General features: G+C 30.5%; 2 protein-coding genes across 7 annotated transcripts in view; one reads left to right on the top strand and one right to left on the bottom strand.

Moving 5' to 3' along the window:
- Positions 1-14,795, top strand: part of LOC111041894 (high affinity cAMP-specific 3',5'-cyclic phosphodiesterase 7A-like) — a 119,522-nt gene that overhangs the window by 82,723 nt on the left and 22,004 nt on the right. For all 6 annotated transcript variants that reach the window (XM_022326341.1, XM_022326342.1, XM_022326345.1 and 3 more), the window contains 2 exons: positions 137-354; positions 13,724-13,787. In XM_022326341.1, coding sequence (XP_022182033.1) covers positions 137-354; positions 13,724-13,787 — 282 coding nt within the window. The remainder of the gene's footprint in view (positions 1-136; positions 355-13,723; positions 13,788-14,795) is intronic.
- LOC111041895 lies at positions 2,597-4,577 on the bottom strand. The gene is made up of 2 exons (XM_022326346.1): positions 4,271-4,577; positions 2,597-4,206 (listed from the first exon to the last, which is right to left on the bottom strand). The coding sequence occupies exon 2, from the start codon at positions 4,103-4,105 to the stop codon at positions 2,621-2,623; it is 1,485 nt and encodes a 494-aa protein (XP_022182038.1). The 5' UTR covers positions 4,106-4,206; positions 4,271-4,577; the 3' UTR covers positions 2,597-2,620.

Genomic DNA, 14,795 nt, shown 5'->3' with positions numbered 1-14,795 from the left:
TGCAAACGAAAGTCCCGTCCGTTGTACATATTTCCCTGTTTTTCGCCCATCTCTGTTCGTTATATAATATTGTGTGACCTACCCACATATTTTAATTGCATTGCGTTTGTTTTAATTTCACCGTGTTCTTTTGCAGACGACTCGCCCACAGATGACCGGTGCAGGAGACGGTCGCGAATGCTGTCCGAGGGCGAAGTGGTACTACTCGAGTCGGTCGCGCATCACGGTAAACGGTTACCCAACGGCCGATTTCTTACCATGCACAAGCGTAGGCGGAAAAAGCTCACCACCCGATCCTTGTCCAACGAGAATGCGCCGGCGCTATTGGACGACATTCACCACGGCCAAGTCCAGGTTAGAATGTTAATCAAGTATTATAATAATTTATAATAAAACAATAATATTACGATATCGGCTCGATTAATTTTTTTTTTCAATAACAGTATGTTTGAAATGAATTTTTCCAACCAGTTACTTATAATAACGATGATATGCATGTTACAAGTACCTATATATTATTATGTCATTAAGCTGTACAAATATCTTTATGTACCGTTTTGAGGTCGAATGTTTTTTAAAAATATTTTACCACCTATGGGTAACATAAATTGTTTAGACTGAATAGGCATCTACTTTGGCAATGGATGTACATTCAATTATTATTTATACGCATTTTTATAATTATAGGTACATTTGGAAATAACCACCGAGGTACTTAATATTTTTTAAGCATTTTAAAAATTTAAAAAATTTGTTTATTTCTTAATTTAAATTTAATTATATTTATTTTAACCTCGTGAAAATTTAAAATACAATTTATCCTTATAATATATGTTATTTTATTTTATTTAAATCCACTTTTATGAATTAGGATATATATTATACTATGCAAGTATAATAAAGACTTTATAGATAAACGTAACTTATAGCTCTTAGCTGATCGGTGTTATATAGCTTTGAAATAGCTTGCACCTATATATATTTTAAAATAATTATTTTATTATCAATATTATTAACCAGTTAAATTTTAATGATTACTTTAATTTTAAATTAAACAACATAATTATTTAGAATTTCATTAAATTATTAAAATATAATAAGCGTGCAACCAAAAATCATATTTTAGGTTCAATCAAGGAGGTTATATGTTTAGTTACGAGTGGATTTTATTTATTACCACAGATTTAAATGTAAATTTCAACTCAAAGAACCTATATTTATTTAATTAAGGTTACTAACGTGGATACAAATTAACATATAAGTAGTAAGTACCTACTCATAATTACTATAATGACTATACTACGCCACATAAAGATTGAATTTAGTTTAAAAACGGACAATTTATAGTACTTGTTTAATACTATATTTCCATGAATAACATATATAATCATTGTACAAATATATGTATATGTGTGTGTTCTATACACACCGTAATTTATTGATGTTCACAACATTTTTATTTTACATATCTAATTAATTTACTCTAAAGTATACATTATATTATTATACTATATTAATATTCGCATAAGGATGTATTGTAATATCGTATTTTTGTGCAACACATTGCTTTTATTCGTCAACTATTAAAAACTTGTAATTTATATGTCAAATAAAAATATAGAAATAAAAAGTACAAGGATGATGATATGCTTATGTCATATCCGAGTGTAATAAAAATATGTGAATATTTAATTAGTTAGCAAAATGTATGTCAACGTTACGTTGTATTCAAAATTTAACCCTTCCATAATATTGTGCAGATGACGAAAGTGAAGTACAAATAGATAAATATTACTTCATATAAATATATGGAATAAATTATACCACTCGATTGACCATAACGTGGAAGACTGTCCTATACCTGTTTAAATGATCGAGCGCTGTTTCATTTTTTGTTTTAAATGATATAATTAGAAGTAATAACGTGTATAGTTAATACTTAATAACATTTATAACATGATTGCTAGATATTTTTGAATAATTTAGTATGATTATAATATTTTGACGTCAATCGCGTAAGTGATCTGTAATATGTTTGACTAAACGTGTAACTAAATCCTCATGTAACGCTATTACCGTTTTATTGACGTCAACATTATATATTTAATGTATAGGTATTGTGATTTTATTTAATTACTTGATAAATATAAAATTGTTTTCAAATATGCAATTATAGCACAATTTTTAAATGCATCGGATGATTACAGGACATACACAATACAAGCATAATAACTGAGTATTACAATTATGAGAAAACATTTTTAAAAAAAATCTTTTCTTTTAGTCATTCAGACCATATTATATCCAAGTAATGTAGGTTTAAAAGATTTCTATACTATTTGTAAACGTGCCTTAAAACATAATGACTTAAAGGTTTAAATTATGCTTCATAAGTAGGGCACGGATGTTGTAGTACTAAAAAAATAGTAAAATTGATTGCAGTATTGCACTAAAAAATATCAAAAATTGCACTTAAAATATTAAAAATTGCACTAAAAAATAACAACGTTTTGTTATAAATGTTTTAAGTTTACTGTTATAAATTATAATCTAAAATTTTAAATAATCAAAAAAAAATATATACATTACATTATAATCATGCCATTATAAATTTATTATATTATACATCATTGCACTGTACTATAAGTGTTTGTTTTAAATTTTCGAAATCAAATCCTCTTCGATTTGGAGCTAGTAAGTTCTTATATCTCGAAAAACTTCGTTCTACGTCGGTTGATGTGAGCGGAGCGTATTTAAAATAAGCTAAATCGCTTACTGTTAAGTCTTCGGGTAAACCATCGAACGATTTTCTTTGTCCAGTTAGTATATCATTGATTTTAATAATGGTTTTAAGTCCAGTATTCTTTTCAATAACTATCTTATATTTTTCATGGATTGAAATCCCGATTTCACCAAATACATTTTCTAATTTATTTTGAACATTTTGAATTATATTAATGGCTTCAACTACCGATAGTCCTTGATTTTCTAATTTTAAAATCGCGTCCGGCAAAAATCCGTAATTTGAGTGAATAAATGCTAAATCAGCTGAAGTTGAATTATGGTTAAAAATATTTTGTGATATTTTTATTGAAACGGCTTCATCAGGATCAAGTTCTTGCACTACACTTTTCACTTCATTAAAATATTTACAGTAGTATGATGCAGCCTCAAGCCACGTACCCCAACGCGTGATAATAGGTTGTGGTGGTAATGGTGTATCTGGTACTTTATTTTTAAAAAGAATAGTTCGGCTTGGTGCTTTTAAAAATATTTGTTTAATTTTAGCAATGAGTTTGTCTACTTCAGGAAATTTTCCGCGTATGACTTCTGCAACTCGATGCATGCCATGGGCCAAACATGTGACATGCACCATTTTTGAATAGAGTGCTTTAATTGTAGTCCCTGCTTTTATCATATATGGAGCTGCGTCACTAAGAAACAGGAAAACGTCATCATGACGAATACCATCCGGCCAAAGAAGGAACATTGATTTATCGAATAATTTGGTAATTGTTGAATAATTTGCTTTATCGAGAACTTCTGTATTTAATAAATACACTTTTCCTGGTTGGTCAGTTTGGAGTGTTCCGATCACAACGTTAGCCACATATCTCCCATTAACATCTGTGGTCTCATCTATTGAGACCCAAATTTTATTTCCCTTTATATTGTCTCTTATTTTATTTAACGTATCTGAGTACACTTCGTTCACGTAATTTTTACGCAATGTAGATTCATTCGGAATATCTCTTTTCATATATGTTTCCAAAAATAAACGAAAATCATCGTTATTGATTTTATGTAATGGAATATTGGCGGATAACATTGCCTTACACAAATCTTTATTAAATGTTGATTTTTTGGAAAATGACGTTACTTGAAGTTGCGATGTAGAGGTTTTGGTGTTATTTTTTCGATTAACTGCCCGTTTATGCTTTGCAGTTTCAATATGGTGTGTAACTGTATACCTCCGTTCAGCACTTACTTTTGTTTCACACAATTTACAAAAAAGTACGGATTCATCACACGAAAATACATCTTCTCCAAATTCTAACACGTAATTTTTAACAACGGTAGAAATAGTTGGTTTAATTTTCGGCATATTATTTAACACTGTAACAACACAATCGTTCAAAATTCACGGAGTGACTGAAGAACAGATTATACAGTCAGTCACATTTCACAAATTATTGTATTGAATACCTATCGACTTGATTTTATCTTTATTTCGATAAGATACCACTATTACATTTATTGTATTAAATACCTATCGACTTGATTTTATCTTTATTTCGATAAGATACCACTATTACTGTGTTTTATGGCTTAGATATTATGGTATAATCTTATCCATACGACCGTTATGTGTAAAAATGTAAAATATTGCTAAAATAGTTGTATAAATGAGTAAATTCGACAAAATTGCAATAAAATTGAAAAAATCCCAAAAATTGCAAAAAATTGCACTTTAAACTTTTAGATTTGAATTCGTACTTACATGAAACGTATTTAAAACTTACTTAGCAATTAATTGAAAAAGTAGAAAAAAAGTTGCAAATGCAACATCATCCGTGCCCTATTCATAAGTCTTCTGAGATTCGTTTAATATTTCATTAACTTTATACATCAAACGTGTGTATTTAAAAAAAATTAAAAATAGTTGTGATAAATATATTTAAACAAATAGTAAAGAAATAAACCTTAAATGTATAGACTGTATAAATGCTGTGTAATTAAATATAAGAATATTGGTATTTGATTATGTTGTTACGTACTATGATGTGCATGCGCGTTGTGTAAAAATATTTTATTGCTGTAATAACTGCATGCAATAACATTCAGCTAACATAATTTATATTAAATATCGTTTACCTATGGATTACTGGGGATCAATAGTTTTAATAACTTCTCCGGGCTTCGTTTATATAGGTCATAGGACAATATAAGTTATTGGGAACGCCCAAAGGAGTTCACGTGATTTCCTGTCAATTCCGTGCGGATCAAAGGAATTTGTTGGCCCTTTGATGTTGGTGGTATAATCCAATATTACTTCGATTCAAAGCCCCAACTGTGTTCTCCTATCCCGCAGTAAGAGATTATGGTGCCTTTTGAGGACGAAACCGCCCTGAAGGCTTGTTTACCGACGATTTGATTTTGGAGCACTAAATATATGTATTCTGGTGACCGCGATAATAGAATTTACTCGTAAAATAATAATATATAGTCAATAGTCATCTTTTTGTCTCATTGTGTTTATGTAAACTGTATACACAAACCGTATCGCTTAAAAAAATATTTTATTATTTTATTATTTATTTATTTATTTATTTAACGGGTGTGATGCCCAGTAGTACAGTTTTAACACTAATTTATAATAGTTAACAGAAAAACAAAACTTTAATTTACTAGGTAATAAAATAATTAACTAGGTGTAATGTGTATACAATTTATAATAATTACGAACTAAATAAAGTGAAGTGTTCGTTACCCGAAAGCCTCATACTATCAAATAGATGGTTTCTTCCATAGGTTAGTATTACGAATAGACACTAAAAAAAGAGTAATTTCTAGTGGAATGAAAAGGTAAGGAGAAGCTTCACCACTTCTATATATTATCCTCCACAAGATTACCAAGTTAGATCCCACTCGTATATTTGGTTAGGAAATAAGTCATAGATTATTCACTACAGGCCGTTAATCATGCTGAGGGTAGGTAATTTTTAAAGTTTAAGTCATAAACGATAAAAAAAAAACCCTCTAAACTCACTCTAAAAATGCGAAGAGTCGGCTTCCACGTTCTACCGTAAAAGATTCCCAAAAGACTAATGTAGCTCTAGTCAAAAACCAATAAAAAAAACTGTACCCAGTTTTTAATTTGAGAGCTTGAACTCTTTTGAGACATGTATTAAAAAAAACTAATGCTTAAACGCTATGTAGCATACTACTTCGATGTGAGAGTAAAAGTTCAAATCAGAACTTAAAAGAACATCTAAGTCTTACTTACTATAGTAACCTCATCAGTACTCGATTTATTAATCGATTAAGTTTAGTTAATAAATGATATTAAAATACATGAATTTATATTTGTCTAAACATTTAAGTGTAATCCTATAGAGTTAAACTTATATAGGACAAGAGCTTCTGCAGGTACTTCTAGATTGCCACAGTGTTAGCTACTGATTCAATTTTATGGAAAACTTTTTAAGTCATCGGCAAACACAAGAAATCTATAGTCAGGCTCACAGTCAGTAATCTGTTAACAAACAATGAAAAAAGCAAAGGTGATACAAGTCCTCTCATTGAGGAACGTCCGACAGTTTACTGACTACAGCATATTTTTAACCCATTGAACTTTGAAAGGCAAATATTATTGAAGCCAAGGTGGACTCACTAAAACCAGCTGTAAAGAGTAACTCCATAAAAGTTTCGTGGTAACGCATTTTAAGACATTAAATAATCAGTAAATATGCTTCAACATGGAAATGATTTTCAATAGCCTACAAAACTTAAAAATTATCAATCTTGAAATGGTGAATCAGCTAGTCATAAAATCATACCGTTCATTCACTAAAATTAGTGTAATATTAGTGAATATTTTTTAGAAAAAACTAGTGGTTCAAAAAATTTACACTTCGTGGTTTCGAGTGGAAATTGGTCTGTAATTTTCACCCGAAATTATACAACAGAAATTATAATAAACATGGATGATAACATTTCAAAGTCCAATAAACAGCTAAATATCAACTATAAAGCAGATGGCAGATGTTGCGTTGTGTTAAAACGTCTTTGGCAATGGACCAGCAGATTTTGCATTTATTTTTTCATGATGATAGATCCATTTCAATGATATTAATACTAATAGGTAGAACTCCTACATAATTTGATAAATTATAATAGGAAAAAAGTATCACAGGGAAAACCTTCTTTAACGAAGCAAAAACATAAGCTGTGCTCAAATATGACGAGAAAAGTCCCGAAATTAGTTTTTTCATCATAGTCAATACTACTTTGAAGACAGTTGTTATAGAAGCATTAGTCTTAACCTTATGTACTAAGTCCCAAAAAAGCGAGGATTACGTGTAAGCACGTTCGCTGTTTTAATAGGAAGGATTCATAACATTTATTAAAACCTATAACGAGCCTTGAGGTTAAAGAACTCGTCATAATCCAGAGAGGACAACTTGACATTGTATACTCAGCATGAGCTCTTTTCTTTTACCTTAGACGATAGACTTGAGATATTTAAAGAAAGAGCCGAAAAAATGTTGACGATGTGCAATGATTGTTGGGAACACAATTCAAAAAACAAAAAAAAATCATCATAAAGTGCATATTAGTTAAAGAATCAACGTCAACGCACTCTAAAGTCTCCAATTAATTTAACTATGTCAAAAAGGTACATAATATATATATATGTAGATATATATATATCAATAAAAAGCATCCATGTTAATTAAGATAAAAACAAAACATTTAAGTAAACACACTTTCATATAACCAATGGCATTAGAATAATCAAACAATCTTTGTCCTTGTTTGTTTCATCGGTGGTATTATTGTATCGGACAATGCTGCAATTTGATCGAATTTGCAAGAGGAAACTACAATGCTCGTTGATAAGATAAAAAACTGTACATGACGTAGTATGACGTACTGCGATATCACCCCACACATTTGTACGTATTCGTAATAAAATCGTTTGGAAAAAAAAACCATATTTCATATTAATATATCGTGAATATTTTTAAAATATACGCAAAAAAAAGATATTCAATATAATATTTTATACCGTCGAGTGGTTCCCTCGTTCCCCGTACAGATAATGTGCGAGGGGAACGATGTGACGTTTTCTACAACCCGTGGTGCGTATTTCAATGGATACCTACCTACCTACCTACCTACGTAAAATTACAATATTTGTTCACCAATAGACGACGATAATATCTAATTTGGTTCGTTTATTCGAACTCAACGTGAGTACCATTTATACGACGTATTATGCCATGCATATATATAGTTCGACACAATAATTTGGATGAATGTTCTCGAAACCTGCGAGTCCTTACTTATATGACGTTATTTATCAGCCATTTTGCAATTCGCCCGTTTCGTACGAACCGCTGATGCCTTCGTCTCTCTGTCCCGTTTGCCAACAGCCGGTATATATTGTATTCTATAACAGAAATAATAATATATATTTAATATTCATCCGAAAACATTTCGTAGATACCTCAAAATATCTGTAATTAACTGTTGTCTTAAACAATCCCCGTCGTTTTTGATTAATCGTGTAATTAATTAGAACCTCATAGGTTGCGGGGTGCATTGCAGGTCGACTGCCACCGCCGCCCTCACACCCCCTGGCACCACCAACCACCGCCATCACCGCCATCACCGCCATCACCACCACCACCACCACCACCACCACCACCACAACAACCACAACCACCTCCGATACGAACGCGCACATATATGTTATTATTAACCAAGTATAACTATGCGTACACGTGTGTCTCTACGCGTGTGCGTAATGACGGTGACGGGTCAGGGGGGAGGGTCGCATGCCAATTACACGAGTGAAATTTCATCATCTGTTTCGCCAAGGCCATTATAAATTAGATTTTCGTTTTCCACGGCCGCGTGCACTTCATATACTAATATGAATATAGTACGAATACCCGGAATGCCTATAGTAAATATATATATATATATATATATATATATATATATATATATTATATTATATACTTATATAGTTTGCTTGTATAAATTATATAACGTTCGTCGTATATAATATGTAATAGCTATATAAAGTGAGCTATAGCCTATAGGTATTTATATATACATGTACATACATTATATATATATACACATTATACTTCACCCCTGCTTATGGCTTTTACAATAATTTTCAAAACCACCTCCCGACGTACACCGTAGGTGCCCCGAAAACTTTGCTCCGAAAACTCGAAACCCGTAACGGCTGTGATCTGCCGGAAAACGCGTGTGCGAGAATGTCTCCCATCGATTAACCCGACAAACTCCGCCACCACCCCCACCGCCGCGAGTACAATTTGTCCAATGTACGCATTCAGTGTGTCGTTTCAACGTCGTTACTTGATACTTTGTACGGTATTTCATCGCAAAATATATGTTCAGGTACGGACTACAGCGGTACGAACGTCGATCTATGCGAACTCGAGTGTACTATTTTGTATGGCGTTCGAATATCAAACAGTGTTCTAACGCCCATCTCCTCAGAAACCCAGTCCCGGTGATAGAAAATAATGAATACAAATGCAGCTGAGTTGGTTTGACAACATCCCTCCAATACCCCCACGTAGAAATTACATTTTCTCGTGATTGTTATTAATATGCCATTTGTACGATTGTACGAATTCTCGCGATACCCGTTCTGGCATCTTTTTACCATATTCCTCGGTAGGAAAACGACCGAACGTAAACTCAGAATTGTCATTGTCACGTCGTCTTTGGTTTTCTTTTTTTGACGATTTCTATCGTTATACAAACCTGTAGACGACAACATTCGTAACTTCAGAGTTTACTCGACTATTCGACTTTATCGTAATACCTGCAGGCCCGTATTAAGTGGGCCGCCAGCTAGGGTGGTCAATTGCTTGCTCCCCTTCCGCATCAGGTGAAACATATGAGGTGGTACATATTTTCTATCCGTTTTTCTTTTCGAGTTTGAATACATTATAATGTATTATTTCAATTTTTTTTTTTTTATGTATTGTATTGTTAATTGAAAAATTAAGTATAATATTTATCATTGTTATTGAGATACCGGTGTAGAGAATTATATGTCCTTTTAACCTATTTTAAAACTGCAGTTTTTAGACGATTCTATACAACTCTATGCTTTTAAAAATTTATTACTTTTGCGTATGAAACAAGTTTATACATTTTTTGAAATTACCTTGAAGAAATTTGCACTGGTTCAAAAATCACATAAAATTGAAAAGTAAATAAATTCATTTTTCCCCTCAAACAAACATATTTTTTAATAAACAAAAACATACAATGATTATGAAATAAGCAGTTTATAATATAATGGTAGTAATTACACATTCCTATTACTCAGCTGTCTCATTATTTATATTTATTCGTGATTTTTTTTCTCTTTCAAAATATATTTCACATTTTTTTTTATTCAAATGAAATAAAAATATATTATTCTTATTAGTATCATTTTTTTACGTTTTTTTAAATAATATTTATGAAGTATAAATATGCAAATATAACAATGTTCTGTATATTTTCAATCAATGCAGCTGTGCAAGTAGTCAGGATGATACGCACTAAAACAGAACCCATCATCCTTATGACGATTTATATAGTTAATAAAGTAATAATAATATTAGTATTAGTATATGGTGATATAATGCATGATTATATACAAACTTATTACTTAGGAACAAAAAAATTAATTCGATTCGATTTTTAAAACTATATTACATAAGTACGCCTGTGATGTTTATGATAATTCCAATATTTAAAGGGTTTATCTGGCTTTCAAGTATGCATTAAGTTCCTATCGCATACGATTGCATTTCATCGTGACCGTTTCCGTACATAGGCTTATAGCTTTTCCGGTTTAATTATTGTACTTTTCTCCTTTTCAAGCACTCAACCAGCAATAATTGAATTTTTCCGTTTAGTTTCTATTCGCACATTCCTGTTCTGTTCACCGGTGCTTCCACTAATTGCTGTACTAATAAGTTTCATTTATTTGTATTTCGTATTATTGTTTCTATAGCTATTTCCATTGTCTGGTTAATTGGTTAATTTACAACCTTTTTCCTAATCCTATATACTCGACTAGTATACGAGTATATATTTAAATTGACTTAACCAGAAATTTATTCTAAACAAATAAATTGTATCAAATATAAATAACATTACTTCTATTGCTTTACGTATGTATTATATTATAATAAGATTGAAATATTTTAGGGAAAACAATTTTCAATACTCCATTATATCTTGTAATCATTTATCCGTTAATGTATTTACGAGAAGAATTCTGCCAAACTCCCCAATTGCATGTACCTAACTTAACCCTGGGTAAGTTTTATAAAATATTCCCGAAAACACGAGTATTAAAATATCTACTCAAACCTATATTAAGAAGTAAATGAAATATTGACTGTGTGTTATATTTTAATATAGGTACCTACTTAAATAATTATAAAATATTATTTTATATTATATATTTGAATTGTTTAATCGGTTGTAGAAAATGTATTCAAATAAAAGAATTATCATATTTAAATATTTGTATTTGTTTACGGTAGACCTCGGGTATTAATGCTAAGGCATGGGGAGAAAGACATATTTTAACAATGGAAAATTATATAAGGATACAATTCATTAGGTTTATATAAAAGTATCCAGTTGTTGCTGACTTTCTTGTGATGTCCTCGTGGTGGAAACTTAAATTATTTCTTTCGGTATTTGATTCATTAAAAATTTCCTTTCATCCAACTTTTTCGTTTTTCAATTATAATGAATTGTTTGAACTTTAGACTCGATTGAAGCAAACCTTTGAACGAGCTTGGTATTATAAACTTCTTTGAGTAGTTCACCCCTCAGTAACACTAGACAAAAGGGTCGATACAATTTCTGAGCCAAAGTCTTAAGTTTTTTTTTTTTTACAACTGATAAAAATAGAAAAAAGTGAGACAAATGAGATTTATAGACACTATTCAGAGATTTCTGGATTGAAATTGAAAATTCTTTCATGAACCTATAACCATTTTTGCTTATTTTCTTGGTCTATTCTGAGCTTTAAAGAAAAATCGTTTTACAAGGCCTTTGTGAATATTCTTGAGCATAAAAGTGAACTATAATTTTTATTAATATTATTTGTTTGAAAATATTGTAATATTCAACAATCGAATATAGTTGAAACTTGAGATGTTCTATATACATATACACAAATATTATGTGAAGGATAAAAAATACGTTATTATAATAATATTTATTGTATTTCATTATATTGTCATGTATTTAAAAAAATATATCTAATAATAAACAATAATATTATTGGAATTATAAATGTAAAATAAATATAATATATATTATTATGTCTTAAAATACATTTAATATAATATATATTACTATATCTGTAAAATCTGACTTCGACCGAAAAACAATGAACAATCACACGCAGAATAATGCGAATAATGTATTGGTGTTTTTATGATCTAGTATACTAATCTCGGTTCACAAGCAAATCGTCATTTGTGTATTTCGCTTTATAAACCATACTAGCTGGATAACTTGTATAAACAATTAAAAAATATAAAAATATAAAATGTCACGATAGCTGCATAGACATACAATATAAGATCATAGATTTCTATATTATAATGTACATGCCTGTATTTTATATTTATATATAGGTAATAAGAAATATGATTATGAGATTCTTGTTCACCATTAGTTAGAGAGAATGGCTATCATTACAAAAATATAGGTGAATCTTGGTTTTAGCGAACCTCAGTTCACCGGCAAATCGTCGTCGATGTCATAATCTTGATGATGAACTAATTCGACCGGGATTGACAATTCGCCTGTGATTGATTATATAAGTATTGCACTTGGCCAATTTCCAAACACAGTTCAAACTACTCTCTAAACTTTCCTGATGCCTCTTAGAACAATTTGACATTTTCATCAAGATCGGTCGAGTAGTTTTTGAACACAATAGAACCTATACTAACATACAGTCGACTCTCGTGTTTGTTCTAAGATATAATTCATTTATTCGAGGCCGTGCGACGATTTGATGCATGATTTTACTCATTTACCAGAGTAACCAAGTACATAGAAATCTAATTTCTACCATTACTATTCTAATCGGCACCCAATGCCAACCATTTATAAACAAATACAAAATTTTCGTTTTTCATCGTGAATCTCAAAAACCCATATGCGAGTAGTCTCTGAGTGCCTCTTTAAAATGCGAATACATTTAATCAAGGCCGACTTTAGCTCTTTCAGCGCCGAGTGCAAGAATTATTTTGACGTAATGGCCATCGCACTCGGCGATTATAACTTAAGCCGGCCATGCATTTAATGTGCCTATTATCTTTATAAGAAATACATGTATCGTATACATGTTATCGGAATAAAAATGTTATATTACTGTACAATTGACAATGACGACTGAATATTAATTAGTATATAACTGTTTTTATTTTTTTTTCATTACATTCATCACTTAGTTTTTTTTTTTTTAAACAGACTCAAAGCTGTTTATAAATATATGTATATTTGTACATTATATTTATTACCAACTATTAAGGTCAACTGTTAAAAAACATTAAATTACGTTACTAACATTACAGTAATCTTGCACATTTATGTAAAATGTATTGTATGCTATTTTTCCGACTTTATTATTTTTGCGCTTCTAAAGCATTTTCAATTTGTTTTATTTTTAATATATTTTACTCGTGAAATATCTACCATCTTAAATTCTTAAATGCATTACATAAATTATAATATTATTAAATGTATAGAGATTCACTGATGTTTTAATATTTGTCTACATTAATATAAATACTATTTATATAAATATACTACGTGTTTGTGTTGGAATTGTAAATCATAAATGACACATTAAATATAATGTGCAAGTCGTGTAATTTCTATATATTATTAACTGACATTTATGTTATTTTATTCACAGTGTGTGCTCAAGCACGTCTGGAAATGGCCGTTCAACGCTTTTGCATTAGACACAGCTACAGGGGGTAAGTAGAAAATACTGTTTTTATATTTTCCCGTTTTCCCGATTTTTCACTTACATTGTTTTTAAATAACTATGGAATGTACATTTTAATATTTCCATTGTATTTTTTACGGTATTTTGAAAAAAAATCAATAATGTCCATCCCCCAATGTCTTTTTATTTTCATTCATTTGTGAACTTTACATAAATATACGTACAAGTGTCCAGCCGAACATCTGGAAGTCCGTCTACAAATAAAATATTAGTGAATAAATTGATTTCCAAGAATTTATGTTTATGCTGTGGAATATATATCGAATGTCTGCGTCAGTAAAGTTGATCGCATAACTCCCACAATGATGACTTGAATTATTCTGGTCATATCGAACTTATTTTACAGAATAATTCCAAGTAGTCGGAATTAAATTGCATCGCCATGCTACACATTTTTAACGTGACAATATGCATGTGCTTGTAATGTTTGTATATTAATATAGTTTTGTGTTTGGTAGAGTCGTGTAGAGTTTCAACGTCCAAAACATGACTCATTCTGAAACCATCCCACGACCCGTTATATATACCAATTTTTCGTCGTAAAGTTAGACGGTAAACATTTGGAAATTGTTCTGAAACAATCCCTTCGCGGATAACAGCAATCCAGTTGGCTTTTCACACGTTTAACGCCGGCATACACATTTTACTCACCCGAACATTCTACAATAATTAAACTATGTACTTAACGTGTTCGATGTTTTCTACGCGACAACTGTTTAAACTAAAAATGTTATTGGTATGTGTGGGAGTAATGTTTTTTAGTTTTATTATTATGTTAAACGTACTGCTGACGTTTTTTTTGAAATTAAATTAAATTTTTTAGCTTTTGTGTAAACACATATTGCACAATACTTTCTCGAGGTAAAGTAAATTAAAATAACAGTAAATGTTTTGACGTATATAGCACAATTTAGCGAATTTGTAAAAAAACCTATTAATTTTGTGCAGTTTTAGAGAACCGATTTAAAGTATGACT

The sequence above is a fragment of the Myzus persicae genome, unplaced genomic scaffold (genome assembly GCF_001856785.1).
Source record: "Myzus persicae strain clone G006 unplaced genomic scaffold, MPER_G0061.0, whole genome shotgun sequence".
Lineage (NCBI taxonomy): Eukaryota > Metazoa > Arthropoda > Insecta > Hemiptera > Aphididae > Myzus > Myzus persicae.
Note: the sequence above shows the minus strand (reverse complement) of the source record. Positions and strands in the feature narration are given on the sequence as shown.